General features: G+C 38.6%; 1 protein-coding gene across 50 annotated transcripts in view; it reads left to right on the top strand.

Annotated features, from left to right (window-relative positions):
- The window catches only part of AFDN (afadin, adherens junction formation factor), an 88,256-nt gene that overhangs the window by 63,546 nt on the left and 4,608 nt on the right, over positions 1-20,102 (top strand). For 5 of the 50 annotated variants that reach the window (XM_083434001.1, XM_083433998.1, XM_083433992.1 and 2 more), the window contains 9 exons: positions 4,209-4,274; positions 4,407-4,480; positions 5,327-5,445; positions 6,448-6,636; positions 7,489-7,580; positions 7,678-7,866; positions 9,258-10,286; positions 14,981-15,115; positions 17,143-17,239. In XM_083434001.1, coding sequence (XP_083290127.1) covers positions 4,209-4,274; positions 4,407-4,480; positions 5,327-5,445; positions 6,448-6,636; positions 7,489-7,580; positions 7,678-7,866; positions 9,258-10,286; positions 14,981-15,115; positions 17,143-17,239 — 1,990 coding nt within the window. Of the gene's footprint in view, positions 1-4,208; positions 4,275-4,406; positions 4,481-5,326; positions 5,446-6,441; positions 6,637-7,488; positions 7,581-7,677; positions 7,867-9,257; positions 10,287-11,730; positions 11,767-14,980; positions 15,116-17,142; positions 17,657-20,102 lie in introns of all 50 variants that reach the window. The other 45 variants (XM_083433973.1, XM_083433967.1, XM_083433962.1 and 42 more) reach the window with 15 other exon arrangements.

Here is a 20,102-nt window from a genome sequence, read left to right as displayed (position 1 = left end):
TGTTGATAAATGCGATGCTATATCAGTGTCCAGTTCAGAGCTGTCTTGCTGGGTGTTTTGGAAAATCTGGCAGACTGATGTTTGGGTTGTAGTCGAAGGCTGAGAAAGGATTGTAGAGTTGTATTTCTGGAGTTAAAATGTGGTTTTCTGTCGTTGGAAGAACAGAATCCTCGGTAAGTCTGTTCAAAAAGTGCTTTTCTATAAACGTTTAAAGTTGTCGGTGACTACTTCATTTGGCACTACTTGTTGTTGCATGCAGCTAAGTGATGTTCTTTTTAAGGGCTAGCACAATAAGTTTTTTACCTTAAGCCAGTTCCCTTTCTGTGCTTTTTAATGACAAACATAGTGAGAAGTTTTAATCTACTGTAGCCTGCCAAGTGAACAACTGCTTCATTTACTATTGAAAGATTATGAATAATGTAAGATGTGCACTTTTCCTTCTATCCATAATCCAGAAATATCTTTATAAATCTTGTGATTTCGCTGTGTGAAGAATGCTAAAACATATTAAAATTGACATTCTAAATACTAAATAAGAATAAAATTAACTGACTTCAATATATTTATTTCTGTAGAGGTTCCTTTAGCTAATTTACATGTCATTTCAATTGCTCTAAGTATTGATATTGAACTACTTGATGGCATAATTGACCTAAACACAATCATGGTTGAAACGCACATTTTTCTCTCAGTGCCAGTCACCACTTTTCACAAGGAAAATTCAAAACATTTGCTATAAGGCAGTGTTTTGTTTTTATGCCTGTACTTTGATATTGGAAAGGAAAGCTCAATAAGTCTTTCAAGTAATGATGGAGAAAATATCTATTATCAATGACAATAGTAGAAAGAAAATCATTGCACTAGGAAAGTGCAATACAGCATTAAACCACTGATTTATGTAAAAATGGATTTTTCAACAAACGGCTTTCATCTAACCTTTAATGTATTGTTGATGTTCACAGTCTAACAGTTCTGCATACTTACAAACATTCCTATGTATGTTTACTTAAAAGTAATATGTTAAAGTAATGTAAAGTAATGATAGCTGCGTTTTGGATTGCAGCCTCAAGCACCTAATTCTTTTATGAATTGTAACTAATATAGCTACCCTTATTCTGGATTCCGAAGCTTATGTTAAGATGGGATAAAAGAAGAACGAAGCTTGAGTTGGAAGGGACCCTGAGGATCATCTAGTCCACCCCCTGCAGGAATATGCAGCTGTCCCATATGGAGAGCAAACCTGCAACCTTGGTGTTATCAGCACTATGCTCTCACCAACTCCAGCTTCCACTACTTCAGATTTTCAAATAAGATTAGCGACTGATATTGTCACATCATACTATTTAGCAGTTTCTGGAAGAAGAATGTATAGAAAGAATGGGAAAAGCTTTATATCATTCTCACTTTCTGTTCTGCTATGTCTCAGAAACAAGCTTTTATGAGAGCCACTATAGCCCAAATGGGAAAAGTAAATGGCCTGATTACAGTGTGAATTGAGTGCCTTTGATCCAGAGATCTATGAGCAGTATTACACTCACAGAAGAGAGGTGGTTTTCCCCAGTTGCCCTTTCCCTCACTGACTGTGAACATTTGTTCTGGAGGATAGCAGTGAGACAGGGAATTTGCAAAAAATCACAAACCACTTCCATGAGTGGGAGCCTCCACTGAATTGCAACACCTTTCCATGAATAGAAGGATTTGTAACATTTACAGAACATCAGGCTACTCTTCTCTGACACTTGAGAGATCACCCAGAGTTCTATTTTCCACATGGATATTTAAAAAATGGACAAAACATACAAGTGCCCCTCTGACAGTTAGATGCACAGTCCTTTCTACCTTCTATGTAGACAAAAGTTATGCAGCAAATTGTGCATGCATATATATAGCGGAGGAAGGTTCCTAGCTAGGTAAAGTCAATAGTCCAGTGGTTGAGCACATGCTTTGCATGCAAATAATCCCACATTCAATCCCCACCATTTCCAGGTAGGGCTGTGATGGAGTCTGCCTGAAGTTCTGCTGACAGTTGGGTGTCTACAGTATTGTGCTAAAGAGACCAGTGGTCTGACTTATACATATAGTACATATGGAACTATATGTATATGTATGCCCATACTTATACCACATGTATGTATGGAAGTAAATTTGTTACAGATGAGTTCTCTTGCTTTAGAATCTATTTTAATACTTACAAAGTATAAAAAGTGTTCTAAGTGCTGTATAGATATTAAAGATAAGATTGGTATATTGAGGGTTGGCTAATAATAATAATAATAATAATAAATTTATTATTTATACCCTGCCCATCTGGCTGGGTTTCCCTAGCCACTCTAGGTGGCTCCCAACCAAATGTTAAAAACACAATACAGCATTAAACATTAAAAACTTCCCTAAACAGGGCTGCCTTCAGATGTCTTTTAAAAGTAAGATAGTTGCTTATTTCCTTGACATCTGGTGGGAGGGCGTTCCACAGGGCAGGCGCCACTACTGAGAAGGCCCTCTGCCTGGTTCCCTGTATCTTCACTTTTCGCAGTGAGGGAACCTTCATAACATATATTTTATTGAAATCACCTGATGTGGCTAAAGTCTGTTTAGATAAGCAGACACACATCTACTTGGCTGCCGTAGCATCAACTCACATTGTGTCTTCTGGAAGAAGGGCAGCATTGGTGTCGTGTCATGATTTTACAACTTCAAAGAATTAGGTTTGACGAAGAATGCTATGCAAGATGCAACTAGTTCAAATCAAGGCACTTTTTACCTCACCTTCCACAACTTCTTCCTTCTGCTTCACATCTCTTAATGTGCCTTTGCTTCTGCCACACTTGTTGCGGTTTACAAAATCAAGGGTTCTGTTAAGGAATTTGAGGCAAAAGGGAGAAGCTGTGGAAAGTTGGGATTAATACTGGTTGCAAATGTTAGCACATACCATTCACAGAAGTATATTCTTGCATTTCAGCTTTAGAAGCCATTGAACAATACACATGCTATGCAACTCACATAAATTCAGTAGGGCTTCTGTCTAAGAAATTGCAAGCTAACAAAATAACCAGGGATATAGTGTGATATAGCTGTTGAAAAGTCTGAATTAAAGAGTTGTCAGTACTTGTTCACCTCACAGTTCAACTATGAACTTTCATTGCCTTGCCCTGGACCACCTAATATCTTCCCCTCAGTTCCTCTGCCCACCAGCCAATCAGTAATATAAGTATTGTGATACTGGCTGCCCTTACAGGGATGGTCATAGAGGTCAGTGAGATACTTATATCAAATAGTTTTATATTTTAGTTATCAGTGGGTAAATTGTTAAGTGAAACTGCAATATCATCACACTCCTATATTTCTATTTGTATAATAAAACAAAATGTAAATAATGTCATCACACAGCCCCTGTTGGAGGATTTGTAGTTTTGCATCCCAATCCTGAATGTGCATTAATTCGGGATGGGATAGGGGAGCAAATATGAAGTGATGGTTTAAAGTAACAGAAGTTTGAGTAAAGCAAGGTAGGAGGGAGCTGACAGGAAAATGGGGTTTTTAATCAAGCAAACACTCATATGTGTGCAATATCAATCAACTGAACTTAACATTCTCCAGCTGACAGGCTTAAAATTCTGTTCATCTTAAAGGTACAGTAACATACATTATCATGGAGGAGGGGGAAATGCAAAGGGCTTTTAACTAGGAGAAGGCATGGAAATGGGATGATCTATGTGCAAAGGAGAGTTGAAAAAAGGAGGAAGAGGGAGATAGGAAAAAGATGATGAAGGTGAAAATGGGAATGCAGAGAACTGCGAAAAGGAATAAGAGGTGTGGGAATGCAGGTGAAAGCATTTGCAGGAAAGGTCTGTGGAATAGGAGGAGATGATGGCTTCCTAATGGGGTGGGAAGCGAAAAGGGTGCTTAGTAGTTGCAATGTGTGGGAAGAGGAAGATGCGGGTTAGCAGGATGTGCAGTGGGGATGCACGAAAGGAGGGGGAAGAGAAGGAGGCATGGATCTGGGAGTAAAGATGAAAATGGTTGCAAAGCAGAACTGCAGAACAGAAGAGAGTGGCTTCATAAGTGTGGTTGGGAAGGTGAAAAGCAAGCTTAGTAGTTGCCTGGGGTGGGAAGGGATTAATGTGGGGACAATGGCAGGATTTGCTGCTTGTCAGAAAAAGCAATCTTTATTGTGCATTTGTAATAAGAATTGTTTTATCTCTTTCTAGGGCGCTGGTCAAGATAAACTTGGAATCTATGTCAAGTCTGTGGTCAAAGGTGGTGCTGCAGATGTGGTTAGTAGTACCTTTAATTACAAAATTAATAAAATTTCAGTGATTAATTTTGAATAGTTATAAACTACACAGCTTAGCTTGGCTAATCTCCTACTGTATAATGTACCTTTGTCTTATGAAACATTTAACCAGGATGGCCGTCTAGCTGCAGGGGATCAGCTACTTAGTGTGGATGGACGCAGTTTGGTTGGACTATCCCAAGAGAGGTATGTCATGCTTTTATGTGTTTGTAGAAGAGTGGTGTGGTTATAAATCACATAGGACTTTTCCTCTCATCTTTCACACCCCTTGATTTGATTGACATAGATTCCATTCTCAACCTCCTCTGTCACTGGTCATGCCATAGATGTTGAGACACATTTGCTCACTCAGACTTGTGTAGTGTAGTGCTGTGACTTGCAATGGCTCTGGATTTTTTGAATTGTAGGAGGCATTTGGTTTGTCCTGAGAAAAGTGACTGCGCTTTTCATCTCTATGCTATTTGGCCTGCCAGACTGTTTCACAGAATTGTAGCGCTTCTATTAGAGCCATACAGGAAAAATTGAGCCCTTTTGCCACAGTTGCAGAAGTGGGATTGCACAGATTGGCAACCCAGCCAATCAAAACAACAACAACACTAGTGTACCCTTTTCTGCTGCAGTACCACTGATAGTAGCTCAGAGTGCCTCATCAAAGAAAATTCTGATTCCCAAAGTCTGTGATTAAATCCTGTATTTGATTTAAAGCTTGCAGTCCTTGCAGTTTTAAAGACAGTCATTTGTGCCATTTCTGCTTTAGAAAATAAACTGGCAATTTTTAGTGTGGTGTGTGGGGTTTTTTTACTTAGAGGAAGTTTGGATGAGTTGTTTAGCGTGCAAGACATTAGATGAAATTTCATTCTACTCATGGTTCATAAAAAGGCCCTTATTCCAAATATTACTATTTTAAACAAATTAGTTTTATCTTTTATCTGAAAAACTTATATTTTGTTTACTTTCTCTTTGATCTTTAATACTATCTTGCTACTGTCAATTTTAGTATTTTTAATTAATTTTATTTAACTCTTACCTCAGGGCAGCAGAGCTGATGACAAGAACAGGATCAGTAGTGACGCTAGAAGTAGCAAAACAAGGAGCAATTTATCATGGTTTAGCAACTTTGCTTAACCAGCCATCTCCAATGATGCAAAGAGGTAAACAACTTGAAATATTTTTGTCCGCATACATTTTTGGGTGAAAACCAATCTTAAATCTCCATGCTTTCTAGAAATTGTGTTTGAATAAACATAGTACAGCCTAATTCACTCATTATTCTTTCTCTGAAGGACTGCAGTGTTAAATGTGTTGAGGGTTGTTCCCCAAAAGGAATGAGAACACAGACTATTTCTTAATCTGTTTCCTTCTCTGTTAAATTTGAGGAATGATAATAACCTTTTGAAAGGACAAAACAGTCAAGATTGTCAAGCGTTTTGAAGATTAGATTAAAACATTTTCTATGGGTTGGTACTGTTTGGCAAACATATATTGAGTCTGACCTCTGATCCATCTGGCCTAGTACTGCCTACTCTGACTGGCAGCAACTCTGCAGATACCCGCTGCATAATATCCTTTTAGCTGGAGATGCTGGGGTTGAACATAGAACACAATGCATGCAACACCTGTGCTTTTGCCCTGACTATGTGCTTCCCCAACTTGGATAGGAGTGGGAATACTGCATTTCATTTCTTTTGGCCCAGTAAATACAGATTGTGTGGCAGCTCTGTTCATTTGTTAATTTCACTGGCTTGGAAGGAGCTGTAATTCAAGTGATTCCTGATTCATCTCTCATTTAGAAGCCACTTTCATTTTGCGTGAGATACTAGCACCTCAGTATTAATTCACCTTAAGAAGGAAGCAGGAGGTGCTTCATAGTTTAGCCTCTGTCTGAGCTTGTCTTCAAAGAACCTTCCTCCTAGTAATAGAAAGGAGTGTCCATTGGCTAAAGCCCCATTTGACCAGCACACAGCAGGCAAATTCACAGTTAAGTCCAAATTCTCAATTCACTTCCCTTCACCCAATTTCATTCATCTGGGATTAGGGGAATGACTTCAAGATCACATACCAGGTTCCGGCAGCTTTGAATCCAAGCAGTAATCATATGAGAAGTTACGCAATGATTGTTCTCATACAACTCCTCTCTCTTTCTGGAGTTTCAGACCGCCGTGGCTCAGGTAAACCCCGACCAAAGAGTGAAGGATTTGAGCTATATAACAACTCTGCTCAGAATGGATCCCCTGAGAGCCCCCAGTTGCCTTGGACAGAATATAATGAACCAAAGAAATTGCCAGGGGATGACAGACTGATGAAAAACCGAGCTGATCACCGATCTAGTCCCAATGTAGCAAGTAAGCAGGAAATGGTTTAAAGATGTTTATGTGGACCATGTTTCTGTAGAGGACTGAAATGCTCTGAAAATGAATGGAATAAAAATTTGATAGTTAGCTACAGGGGCTAAATTCTAAAGAAGGTAGGCCTCCACAGATGTTATGAAACGCCCAACGCATTACATCAGATTGTGAGTCCTCACAGGCCATCATTCAGCTTGTAAGTGCCTGGGACAAGAGGTGAGCCAAAGAAGAAATCAGAGGCTTTCAGGAACCTGCTGTAGTGGGTATATGTTTATGTAAAATTATGTACAGTGGTACCTCAGGTTACAAACGCTTTGGGTTACAAATGCTTCAGGTTACAGACTCCGCTAACCCAGAAATAGTACCTCGGATTAAGAACTTTACTTCAGGATGAGAACAGAAATCGGGCAGCAGCAGCAGCACGGCAGCAGCGGGAGGCTCCATTAGCTAAAGTGGTACCTCAGGTTAAGAACAGTTTCAGGTTAAGAACAGACCTCCTGAACGAATTACGTTCTTAACCCGAGGTACCACTGTACTGAGACCCCTAAGTACATGCATACATCATTTGATTTGTATGTTGCCTTTCCATAGTTAAAACTATGCTCAAGGCAGCTTACAACATGAAGAAATATACATAATATAACAAAAATACAGTAGTCATAAATATGTACAGTAGGCTAGTTATTCCACCCCTGAATAGCTAGCTGTGAAACAAATTATATATACTATTTTTCTTACATTATTTAAGAGGAGCAAACAAGTTTATCAGCCTTGGTATTTCTCTTAGTTTGAATTAGTTCTCTTGTGTAGGCAACAAAGGTGGTTTAAATTTTTTTTCCCCCTCAACAGACCAGCCTCCAAGTCCTGGGACCAAGAATGCATATGCAGCTGGAACCACTAACAAGATAACATCAGTGTCTACTGGAAATCTTTGCACAGAGGTTAGAAGTAGCAAGCAAAAAAACATTTACCCCATATATATGTGTGGTGTGTTTTAATAGGTACAAAAGTGTAAATGATCTTTCTATATTTATACAGGAACAGATACTACCATCCAGACCTGAAGCATATCCTATCCCAACACAAACTTACACCAGAGAATATTTCACATTCCCAGCCTCCAAATCCCAGGATCGAATGGGTCCGGCTCAGAATCAGTGGTCGAGTTATGAAGAGAAACCCCAAATTCCACCTGAAAGTAATCATTATATCAGTGTTGCAATGCAGGTTAGAAATTTGCTTTTATCAACTAAGTTAACTGAATGGTTTTGGTGTTGTGGTATGGAATAATAAGATTATTGGTCCCCTAATATTTAGTACCCGTAAAAATATCTCTGGTTTGTTACAGCTGCTATTTGTTATTTGGTTAGGTTTAAAATTAGAAATTAAAGGTTCACAGTATATCTAAATTGCTAAGAAAAGGTTCCATACATACTGGCATCTTGTATGAAAACTTGACAGTATATATTTAGAGTTGATGTTTGAAACATAGCAATAGTAAATAATACTGGGAACATTACTTTTGCCAAAGGTTTGTGTCTTAAGAGTGACTGTAAATGCAGTTTAGTATTCAAAGACTGCATTAACTATTGTCAAACCATAAAATGCCTGTTTAAGTTGTGTTCGCTTTTAAATACCCAAGTCATTAGCAATCTGCTAGTAGCGTTTTCACAGTGCATCTTACACAAGTTGCTTTGTGTTCAGTGCTTCTGAACTAATAGAGCATAAGAAATGCTTTCATTCCAAACAATGCATTCTTTCTAGGTCATGGTTAAGGTCATTGATAGAGAAGCACCAAATAAGTTGCCTTTGTTCATAGTTTCTAACTACGATTCTTTTGCATCTGGTCAACTTTGTGCCTAAAATAAATCTTGGAAGGAACACTTAAGGAATTTTGAATTAAAGTTAAAATTTATAGATGGTTTCATTGGAGCTTCTAAGGTATGTGGTGCCTTATTATCAGATGGTATTGCATGCTGTGCAGTGGTTGTGTTTTTTACTTAATGCTGGAGAACTTCACAGTGATCTAATCAAAATGCAGCATATCTGTGAAGATGGAATATTTTACCAGGGATTTAATGATCAGATGTTTTCCTGCCCTATATAACTATGAGAAGGAGTGGGGAAATACAGTAAAGTGAACAGATGGTTCCACTTCCTGTGCTGCTCTTAGGGTTAATTGTGATTATAATAAAAGCTTGTCACAGCAGTTGGAGGCAGGACTAGATAAGTTACTGTGCTTCAGTTCTTCTTGTAAGCTGCTAGCCCTACATCTTCTATGGGAATACGTTTCAGAGCTGGAAGTAGTTTCAGTTTGGCATTGTTGTAAGTTCTCTGTGAGAATGGGTATACAGCCTAAATTAGGTTGCTGCTCTTTCTCCTCCCAAAGTAATTTCGTAATCGTGTATCAAAGCTCACAGACCTCTAGAGCTTGCATAACTTGTTTGGAATGAAAGCCTGTATGCAGTACTTGGAACTGTTGCAACATGCTGTTTATGAAAGTGTTGATTTTACAGGAAAGTGAGTAAGCATTTCATCATCACTCTAGAATGCTATAAACTGTCATTTTTTTCTGTATATGAATTCTAACATGTGAAAACTTTTTTTCCTTCTTCAAGCGTGTAACACGTTCTCAGGAGGAACTACGAGATGATAAAGTTTATCAGCCAGAAAGGAGTCGACTAGAAGTTGCCATACGAAAAGATGTGGAATATATTGATCGCAAATCAGACAGTGATCCATGGATGAATTCTTCTGTGGATTCTAGCACATCAAGCCAAGAGCATCTAAACCATTCCTCTAAATCTATTCCCCCTGGTTCTTCTTTAACCAAAACTGGACCTGGTCGCTGGAAAACTCCTATTGTTTCTCAACCAGTATCACTAGTGACTTCCCAGTCCACCAGAACAGACCTTCCTCCCCCTCCCCCTCCTCCACCAGTGCACTATGCAACTGACTTTGATGGGCTGCAAATGGATTTGCCTCTTCCACCCCCGCCGCCACCTCCAAGCCAGCTGGGGCCACAGTCATCATCTCAGGTTGCTGCTGCAGAACGCAAAAAGAGAGAAGAACATCAAAGGTGGTATGAAAAAGAGAAAGCCCGTTTAGAGGAAGAGCGAGACAGGAAGCGTCGGGAGCAGGAAAGAAAACTGGGGCAAATGCGTTCTCAGCCACTAATTCCTGCGCAGTCCCTACTTCCTCCAGTTTCAGTTCAGCAGGTGAAACCAGAAAAGCCTTCAACATTGCAGAGACCCCAGGAAACCGTCATTAGAGAATTGCAGCCCCAGCAGCAACCCCGAACCATTGAGCGAAGAGACCTGCAGTACATCACCATCAGCAAAGAAGAGTTGTCCTCTACTGATAGTTTATCTCCTGACCCTTGGAAACGAGATGCGAAGGAGAAGCTGGAGAAGCAGCAGCAGATGCACATTGCAGACATGCTGAGCAAAGAGATTCAGGACCTTCAGAATAAGCCAGATAGAACCGCTGAAGAGAATGACCGCCTGCGCAAGCTCATGCTGGAGTGGCAGTTCCAGAAACGACTCCAAGAGTCAAAGCAAAAAGATGATGATGAGGACGATGAAGAAGATGATGATATTGATACTATGCTGATTATGCAGCGACTGGAAGCTGAGAGAAGAGCAAGGGTAAAATGAGAGAATCCTTTTAATAAGCTGTTTGTATTCTAAAATGTCTGTTAGCCTAAAAAAAAAACACCTTAGATATCACCACAGGATAAAGGAGGACTGGACTCTCTTATTGTCCCTGTCTTTCATTGTATATAATGAACCTTGGTCTAATCTGTTTTGACTTTGTCCAAGTAAGTGGTGTATTATAAGCTACTAACTGGAAAGCTTGAGCTGAAGATAGCTCTATTTCCAGTTCCCTCCCTACTCCCAGCCCCCCAAATAGCAAGGGAATGACAGGAAAATTAGACATCCTTTCTAATAAATAGATGTTGATCCCTGCTTTGTTTAAGTCTAGTATATGATTGCATACATATATAGTTGTCCATAAGGGCAAAAGGTGAAGGACTGTCACCTGTATTTTTTTTAAGTAAGCCTAGTTTTAATTCTGCTTGATTTTTGTACATTCATGAAGCCAATGCCACAACATATTTTATGTTCATGTTTCATCTGTCAAAATGCATAGCATGATTTGGATTTTTAATTCCACAAGAGTGATGATGTGGTTCTTTCATTGGTGAAAACACAAAACTACAGAAACTGATTAAAAACGTACAGAAACTTTTTTCATGCAGCAGCATCAAGGATTTTGTACTTGACAGTGATGAAAGTTAAAAGTGGTGCAATTCTTTAAAGATTTGTAAATAATTGGTCTATAAATTATGCTGCTTTTAACACAGTGAAAAGCATTTGCTTTCCAAGGCAACCATTTTATGCATTTTCTCAATGAAAGCGTTGCTTTATTTTTATTTTTCTGCTGTGGCTCACTTTTCTACATTGCAACTTAAATCAGTTTCTTAAAGCTAAGTGTGTCCTCGACAGATTCAATATATGGTATCTTGTGGTTGCTGCCTCTTGTTTTGTCACACAGCTTTATTAACTACATTAATATTATCATTTAAAAACAAAATTCTTTATTTTGGGTTATCTAACACATTAATCTTGTTCTTTTAAAATCTGCATTATAATTCTTTGTTAGGTGGTCATCTCTGTTGCATAACATCTGCTAAATCATTCCTTTCCACTAGGACTGATAAATTTACATTTTGTACATTTTAGAAATATTATCCCCCATCTCTAATAACCAAATATTTTTAAAATGAGGTAACTAATTGGCTGCTTTTTTTGCAATAAAAATTGTATAGCTCTTTATCCACTTATAGATGGACTGTGTTTTCTATCTTAAAGGACACAGTTTACAGAAATAACCTGCTTTTTAAAACTATTTTTACTGATTTATTTAGAAATGTTCACCAATTCCACATTAGCTTATCAAACAGTACTTTTCATTTTTCCTTTTATACAGCTGTAGTAACAAATCAAAGTGCTTTTGGCATAGTGCAAATCTAAATTTATCCTTATTTTCACTGAGCATCTTTCTTTTTCCTTCTCTTATTACCTGCAGCAGACTGCTATGCCAGCAATCTCTGTTCTAGATTTGGTATGTTCTTATTTCTTTCTCTTCAATGCCTTTTTCTTACTGCTTTTTATCCTTTTCTTCTTTTTAATTAATAATGATCCAATATGCATTGGATATTGCTTTCTAAGTGCTTTATGGCAGGGTGTAATGTGTTAAAGGGCTGTAAGCAAGCACACAGCCATTGCTTGAGGTATGTTCCTAGCTTTTCCCCACTCCTGCCTTTATTCTTTAAAAGTTGTGTTCTGTTTGCATCTTTGAATTGTTTGCAGCTGTGTCCGACCATTTATAGGAATAATATATCTAACATTTTCCAAAAATAACCCTTAGCTTTGATAAACATTATATGTAGCTGGGACTGAATGGCTCCCTTCTTTTTTATTGTTGTTACTCCCTTGTCCCGCAAACCATAGATTTAATTAAATTTATTCTAACCATTTCAATATTCAACTTCTAAACCATTTATCGTTTCTTGCTCCCATGATGGATAGTTTGGCATTCACATTAATTTCCTAGAAACTATTTGCTTTAGTGCTTTGTTTTTTGGAATGCTACCTTGAAGTAAAAAGTTTGGAACTCATTTATAGTTATTCTAAATATCTATATAAAAATAACCCCTTAGTTGATCAGTAAGGGATATGCTGCTAGTAAGTAACAATATTGTGTCAGAAGCTAACAGCATTATAATATAGACAGAATTATGCATCTCAGCAGGCTTCCCATGATATATAGCTGTTTTATGAGGCAGAAATGAGGTTCTGTGTACCCTGATCACCTGATCATTTCTTACTTCTGTTTGCCCTGTGATACAGCTTGTGATCTGGCTGGCACATTGTAGTTTCCTTTCACCAGTATTTTTTATTTTTATTTTTCCTCAAACAAAACCAGTGTATAGATGTTAAAATAACTCTATAGGAAATTTTCTGTTTCTGGATTTTTGAACACAATCTAATCTATGTCACTCCACATATTTAAAGGGAAGAGATTTAAGCACCTGTTTCACTGTCTTCCTGGAATCCATAGAACTTAAAACTACCTAACATTGGTAGGCTTATGTTGATGAATCATAGTTTAAAACTTTTTTCTCCCTATCCCATTTAATTTATTTTGAAGCTTCTCTTTAGAGTAACACCACTATGACACTTTGGCATTCACAATTTGTGTCTTTCAGCAGTGTGGGACATAGTCCAGTAGTTCTCCTTTATTCTTTCATGACATTTTCTGACAGGTTCTTAACTAGATAATATCCACATATCTCTTCAAGGACACTTCCTGAAATCATTTTACTTCTGTAAAATCTTCCCAGTAATGTAAGATGATCTGCTGTGCAGAAATAGGCCCTCCTTGAACATGAGTGAATACTTTTGCACTTACCATGCACTTTATTCACATGATTTTTTTCACGTTAAATGACTGCAAATGGTTCCTTCACTGTGGAAATCCTTATGCAATGTCAAGAAGAACCAAAGATATTACTCTAAATAGCTATTCACTTGGGCAGGCTGTCAAGGCTAGATCAATTCTAGTGCCATATTTTAAAACTAAATGGGCAAATGGATCTGTGCCTTTTGACTTGCATACCTGGTGGACAAACACATGTAATTCTTGGTTTTTTAACAAGTTCTTTTTCTAATTTACACTGTAAAGAACATAGCTGGTTTTTTTAAGTAGGATTGGTGCCATTTTCAAAAGCTGAATAGAGCTAGAAACAAACCTTCCCTCCAACACTGTATGCCCGCTGACCCACAGACTAGTTGGAGAGGGGGGAGGCAAGTGAGAGGAAAGAGATAGATTTACCAAAATATTGTACATCTATACATTTACACTATAAAGCATATCACTGCTCATTCAGTTAGCTCATCAGCACTTTAGGAAAGGGGTGGCTAATCTGCTGTGCTCCAGATGTTGTCGAATTGCAGCTCCCATCATTTGTACCCATTAGCCACACTGGCTGAGGCTGATGGAGGTGTAATGAAGCAACATCTGGAAGACCCCAGCGATCCCTGGTGTGAAATGAGGTGAAATAAGGGGGTGAAAAAGTTGAGAGGAATTTTTTTTTGAATTATTATATATAATAAATATATAGAGAGAAGAATGGGCCTTTTCTGTGGTGGCTCCTCAATTATGGAATGCTCTCTCCAGAGAGGCTCATCTAGTGCCATCATTACATGTCTTTAGACACCAGGCAAATTCCTCTTTACCCAGGCCTATGGCTATTAAATAATCTGTGGCCTGTAAAAGTGTGGGGGAGAGGACTGTTAGTATTATGTTTATTTTACTATTGGGTGTCTGTCAGCATGCTTTTTACTATATTATGTTTTTTATCATTGGTGTTTTGTAATGTGTTTCTAATATTGTACATTGCCCTGAGATCATTTGATGAAGGGTGGTATAGATATTGACATGATGATGATGATGATCACTACAGCATTTGTGTGCCTTTTGAACCTTCCAAATCCACATTGATTTAAAACTCCTAATTTTCCCCTGTCCTTACATTCTGCTTTCAAGTGGACCAGCAGTTTCATAAAGAGATGTTGATTTCAAGCTGAGATTAGCTCCGAGAATTTCACCATTACAAACGAGTAAAAAACAGCAAGTGCCTGGTTCTTCTTGTGTTTGTATCATTGTGCTCTCCAACATGGACCTTTGGTATCTTCTTTCGTGGGGAGCAGAAACTTGCCCCACATTAGATGTTTGTTTGGGTGGGGAGATGCTGCAAGCCTCCAGCCATCACAGCAATGTAGTGGTATAGAAAACAAGTGTAAGTCGCTTGCATTCGCTTCCCACAGATTTAGCCAAAGTGCTGCTTCTCCAGATGCTGTTGAACTTCAACGGCCATCATGCCTAATTGTGGCCATGCTGCCTGGGGTTGATGGCAGTTGTAGTATAATGACACCTGAAGGGCATCACATTAACAACCTTCACAAATGACTGAAGTTAAACTGTGGAGAAGAAACATGCATGTTCTCTAGGGACAGGAGGAAGAAAAGAAATTCCTCTGCACATTTCTTTTCTCTCAGTAAAAAACAGTAGTAATTTTCCAGAATTTTAAGATGAAATACTGATCCTCATCCCATGACCAAAGTTTTCCACTTTAGCAGTGACAAAATAACACCTGTGTTGGACTATGGGTTTTTTAAAAATGAACAAACCAAGAGTTTCTCTTCAGAATTTCTGTCCTGAGGATTCATTTGCCCTTCTTTGGGGAAAAAAATTGAAGACAGATCTTTGTTAGCTACAGGATGAAGAGCGTAGACGGCAGCAGCAGTTGGAAGAAATGCGTAAAAGGGAAGCAGAAGACAGGGCCAGGCAAGAAGAAGAACGCCGGCGCCAAGAGGAGGAGCGGACAAAGCGAGAGGCTGAACAAAAGGTTATGACCCCCTTGAGTGAAGCAAAAAATATTTGTATGCTTGACTGCTAGGACGCGGGTGGCGCTGTGGGTAAAACCTCAGCGCCTAGGACTTGCCGATCACATGGTCAGCGATTCGAATCCGCGTGGCGGGGTGCGCTCCCGTCGTTCGGTCCCAGCGCCTGCCAACCTAGCAGTTCGAAAGCACCCCTGGGTGCAAGTAGATAAATAGGGACCGCTTACCAGCAGGAAGGTAAACGGCGTTCCGTGTGCTGCGCTGGCTCGCCAGATGCAGCTTGTCACGCTGGCCACGTGACCCGGAAGTGTCTGCGGACAGCGCTGGCTATAGAGTGAGATGAGCGCACAACCCTAGAGTCTGTCAAGACTGGCCCGTACGGGCAGGGGTACCTTTACCTTTTATGCTTGACTGCTAAGAATTCAATTTTTAATGAATGGTGGATGGACACCCTATTTTATGCTACTGTAGAACAGGTTAGCTCTATGTGCACAAACCTTGAGAGTTACTGCATTGCTTGCTACTTTCATAGTGCTTAACAAGTATTGGATGCCATATGCTAGCTAAAACCAGGAAGCAGACCCCATTGGCAGGCTTAATAAATGGCAAGATATATAGGACAAATGCAAAAATAAATCTATTACGAGGTTGTTGAATATTTAGCACAATGAGAGAGATTCAAGATGAAATTCAGTCCAGGTGGTTAGAACAAAAGAATGAAAGTGGCAAAAAGGTTAAAGATGATTTAAAAATTAAGAGAAAAAATATTTTTAAGCTTTTCAAAGGAGGGAAGAGCCATCAGGCAAGGTATGAAGTTGTAGAATTCCATGCGAAGGGCACATAGGTGCTCTTTTCTTCACCGTTCACCTCCTTCTTGTGTGCAAGTTCTCCATAACCACCCACTGCTAATATGATTCAGAATCTTGTTGGTCCATTCTCACCATAGCTAACAGGATCCTTAACCATGTAGTTTCACCGATTAAAAGTTTTGAGCTGTTAGCAACAATCTCATAAGGAGCAGTGCAGATGTAACAACCATGATTTAGGGAGTAGGCTGAATTCCTATTTATATATGAACAACTCTTTCCCATCTCAAAAAACGTTCACTGAATCGGCCTGTAGTTAACCATGATTAGCAATGAATGGGCAAATGTAAAATTGAACCATGGTTGAATAGTACTGCTTCAATGGCTCCCTTTACTGTTCCAAAGAATGATTGAGAGAGATGGGGGATTTTTGTATTAGAAAGGAATGAAGGGGTATGGGCTCTTGCCAGGTCCTCAGTCGATTGTGTGGATTGTCTCTTAAGAGAATGCAGGTAACAAAGCTCATTAAGTATAAAACTTCTCACTATCAGTTGAATGGTAAACTGAATCGTAATGTTTGTTTTCATTGGTCTGGTATGTATGTGCAAGTTAAAGTTTGGCATTAACTTTCACTCTATATTGAATATATGTTCAGCATGTTATTTGTCAATAGAGACAGCAAATACTATTTCCCTTCAGTATCAGCTTAAATAAGGGAGTAATATCTGTTCAATCATTTAAATTCAAAGACGTTGTACTGTATAGACAGTGCTTCAGACACCTTAGAATACAGTTCAAGAAGCTCTATAGAATTGGCAGGGTAGAGCGATACCTAATTTCTAGAGCTGTATACTGTCAAAACAATGAATGCCAATACAATTTTAAAGTGATAACTTGAAAAGGATGGGTAAACTTTAGTGAGCTACTGGTTTTCTTCTCATTAAAAGCAAGGTAGAATTCTACATCAGTTGTATTTAGCCTTCTGTGTGCACCGTTCCTTTAAACTCTATGCAATGTTTGGTAATGTTTAACTTTAATTTTCTCCGTGAAAATATGTACCATGTCTTAAGTGCAAAGATTACTCAACATTTGACGAAGCTTGTAAATAATTTATAATAGTGAGCATTGCAAATTTACTGGGTATAAGAAACTGAGTTTTATTTTGTTGGTATAAAAATGGCCTTCTCCGATGTTTGTTTGACCATTTGTTTCCTTTGGGCCCACAGAGGCGACAAGAAGAAGAATATTACAATCGCTTGGAAGCTGAAAGGCGCCGTCAGCATGATGAGGCAGAACGGAGATTGCTGGAGCCCGATGAGCCTGGTCTGTACAGACCTCCGCTTCCACGGGAATATGAATTCCCACCCTTGCCCCCTTCATCTAATGCTCCTCCTCCCCCACCTCAGCGAAACACCTCTTACCTCAAAACACAGGTCCTCTCCCCAGATACGCTTTATACTGCCAAGTTTGTTTCATACAATGATGAGGAGGAGGAGGATTCCTGTCTAGCAGCAGGTCAGGATAAGTACTCCAGTACAAGAAAGTCTTATGGTGACATTCCTCCTGCCAGCCTTAAGCCACAGCAGCCCTCACGCCAGCCACGCCCAGCCTCAGATGGCATATTTCTTTCCAACTCATTCCAGCCATCCTCGGTCAATGCCAACAGTACTGCTTTCAAAACGAGCCAGCCCCCTCCCCTACCAAACAAACCGAGTTTCATCAATCCCAGCAGCTCAAAAGGTAGACGCAAAATTTTAATTAAGAATCTTTTCTGTATGAAACTCTCTCCACATTTCCCGCTATGGTGTTCTGAACAAAATCACTTCATGATTATATCTCACTTGATCACTGTCCTAAGCATGGTGGTCCGACTTCAGTGCTGATGTGCTACTGTAAATCCTATTTCTAAATGTGTGTGGTCTTTCCATTTTCTTACCAAACTCTCTGTAATTCCTACTTTCATATAATGAAAGAAAAGTGATTTTTTTTATTGAAAAAAATCCCCATCCAACCAGCTAAAAGTACTGTTGGTTTTGGCTTTTGTTCTGTATCTCTTTTCAGCTACTGTTTCTTATTTTCACTGGGTCCATGGTGCTTTCACATTTCTGAGCCACATGTTTCTCATGATAACAGGACATGTGTGTCTGGTTTGTTAATAATGGGAAGATGTTTTCCTTCTGCTTATTTGGCATGTATCTCATGTGCAAATGGCTTTAAGAGTATTTGAAATGTTAGGGGTGTATATTTGAAGATTCAGGGGAGAGAGGTAAATTAACTTATAAACAATATCAATAAGCATATATTGATGCTTCTAGCACTGGCTGCCTAGAGTTGAAGCAGAAGCCTATTTTTCCATTTCTAGTGCTTCCTCCCTAACTTTCTTCCATAAGTTACTTTTCCTGACTTTATTCTCATTCACATAAATGAATAAACCTAATAACCTTGGCAGAAAATAGTTCCATTATCTGCAGAGCACGACAATTCTAGTGTAAAAGAATTGGGGTGCCACACTGACAGAAGGTTGTGGTTTGTTTAGCTTTTGATAATTTGGAAGATGAAAACCAATTTATTAAAACAGTTACTTTTCTAAGTATTCTCCCAATTTAATTTTGGTAAGCAGGGCTCTTTGAATGTTTTGCCCTTCAAACCACCATGTGTAGTGAGAAGCGGGAGGTCAGCAAGGCTTCTTCAGTTGCTCTTAATGTTATAATAGCAGTAACCCAAAATAGACACCCACCCACTGATGTTATGTACTTCTTTGAGTACCAAAAGGAAACCTATTTTTGAACCTCCAATTTATGTGAACTAGTTACTAGATTGTGTTGCTATGTAGCCGCCACACCTGTCTCTATTTATGTGTTACACAGTGCTCACCTACTACATACACTGTAAGAGTTGAGTGCAAACTTAATTAACAAATAGGTAGCTATAATATTTGCTAAAATGAGGGATACAGTATTCCAGCCCTGATGCCATTTAATAAAAATGAATTATTAAAGTAGGTTTTTTGTACTTCCTCTACTGATACTAATTTAACAAAAACTGAACACATCTGCTTGAGTAATTTAATTCATGCAAATGATCAGTTGCCAAGTTCCAGAATAAAATTTGTTTGAATATTATAGTGTACATATAAATAATTTCAGCCTGAAAGTGGTCAGTTGGTGGCCATCTTTTTCTAATGGTCAGTTGGTGGCCATCTTTTTCTAATGGTTGACAGGGAGTCAGTGTAGCACAACATAATTAAACTGAGTTGTTCAAAAAAATACTGCCTATCTTAATCCTTACCCAACCCTTTTCATATTTGTGAGAGGCAGCTACATCCTCCAATAAACTACTAGCATCACATTTTAAGATACAAATAAATGTGGGTACATTTTGGTAATATTGAGGAATGCTATGTAATATGATTCTTCACCTTCATTTCAGCACATTCTTAAAATCCTATAAAACAGATCACACATTTCTCTTAAATGTTTAGTCAATACTGCCTGCATAAAATACAAAGCTCTTTGCACAAATGCAGAATTCACTATACAGCTTGTCATCTCACCATCTCACTAACACATTTCTGTCCTTTAATGAACACTACTAACATATGGCAAATTGTGCTTCTGCAAAACTCTAGTTCTTAAGCTCCTTCCACTGGATCATTTGGAATCACTTCAAACATTGGTGGTCACAAATTTGGGAATAAAGCTTGGTCAGCCTTGACTAAATATACAAATGTAGGTTAGGTGCATTTTTCTGCTGTGCAGATCTTTCAACGTTGAAAAAAATGTTTTTTGGCATTAAAATTTGGCAGAGGACAGAATAATTGTTTGTTATAAATATTTAGTTAACATGCACGGTAGATTCTCTGCATTTTTATTCAGACTGCATTCTTAGTTTATTGGAGAATCTATAGAGTTGAATTAAAAATACTATTGGAAGGAGCATGCATTTGTTTTTGTGTAGATTAAGGCTCACAAGGCACAACACAGATTATCAAGAGACTTAAAAAAAATATCAGTGGAAAACGGACAAGGATTTGTGGCGACTCTAGTGTTTTTCTTAACAGAACAAAAAGCAAAAGTGAGGGAGACCTTAAAATGTGGGCATGGTGTTGATATTTCACATATAAATTATGTGTTTTGTCTTGTGGCCTTTGGAGAAGCTCAGTCTACTTTGTGGGAATTTTATGTGT

This window comes from Podarcis tiliguerta, assembly GCF_965153285.1.
Source record: "Podarcis tiliguerta genome assembly, chromosome: 3".
Lineage (NCBI taxonomy): Eukaryota > Metazoa > Chordata > Lepidosauria > Squamata > Lacertidae > Podarcis > Podarcis tiliguerta.
Note: the sequence above shows the minus strand (reverse complement) of the source record. Positions and strands in the feature narration are given on the sequence as shown.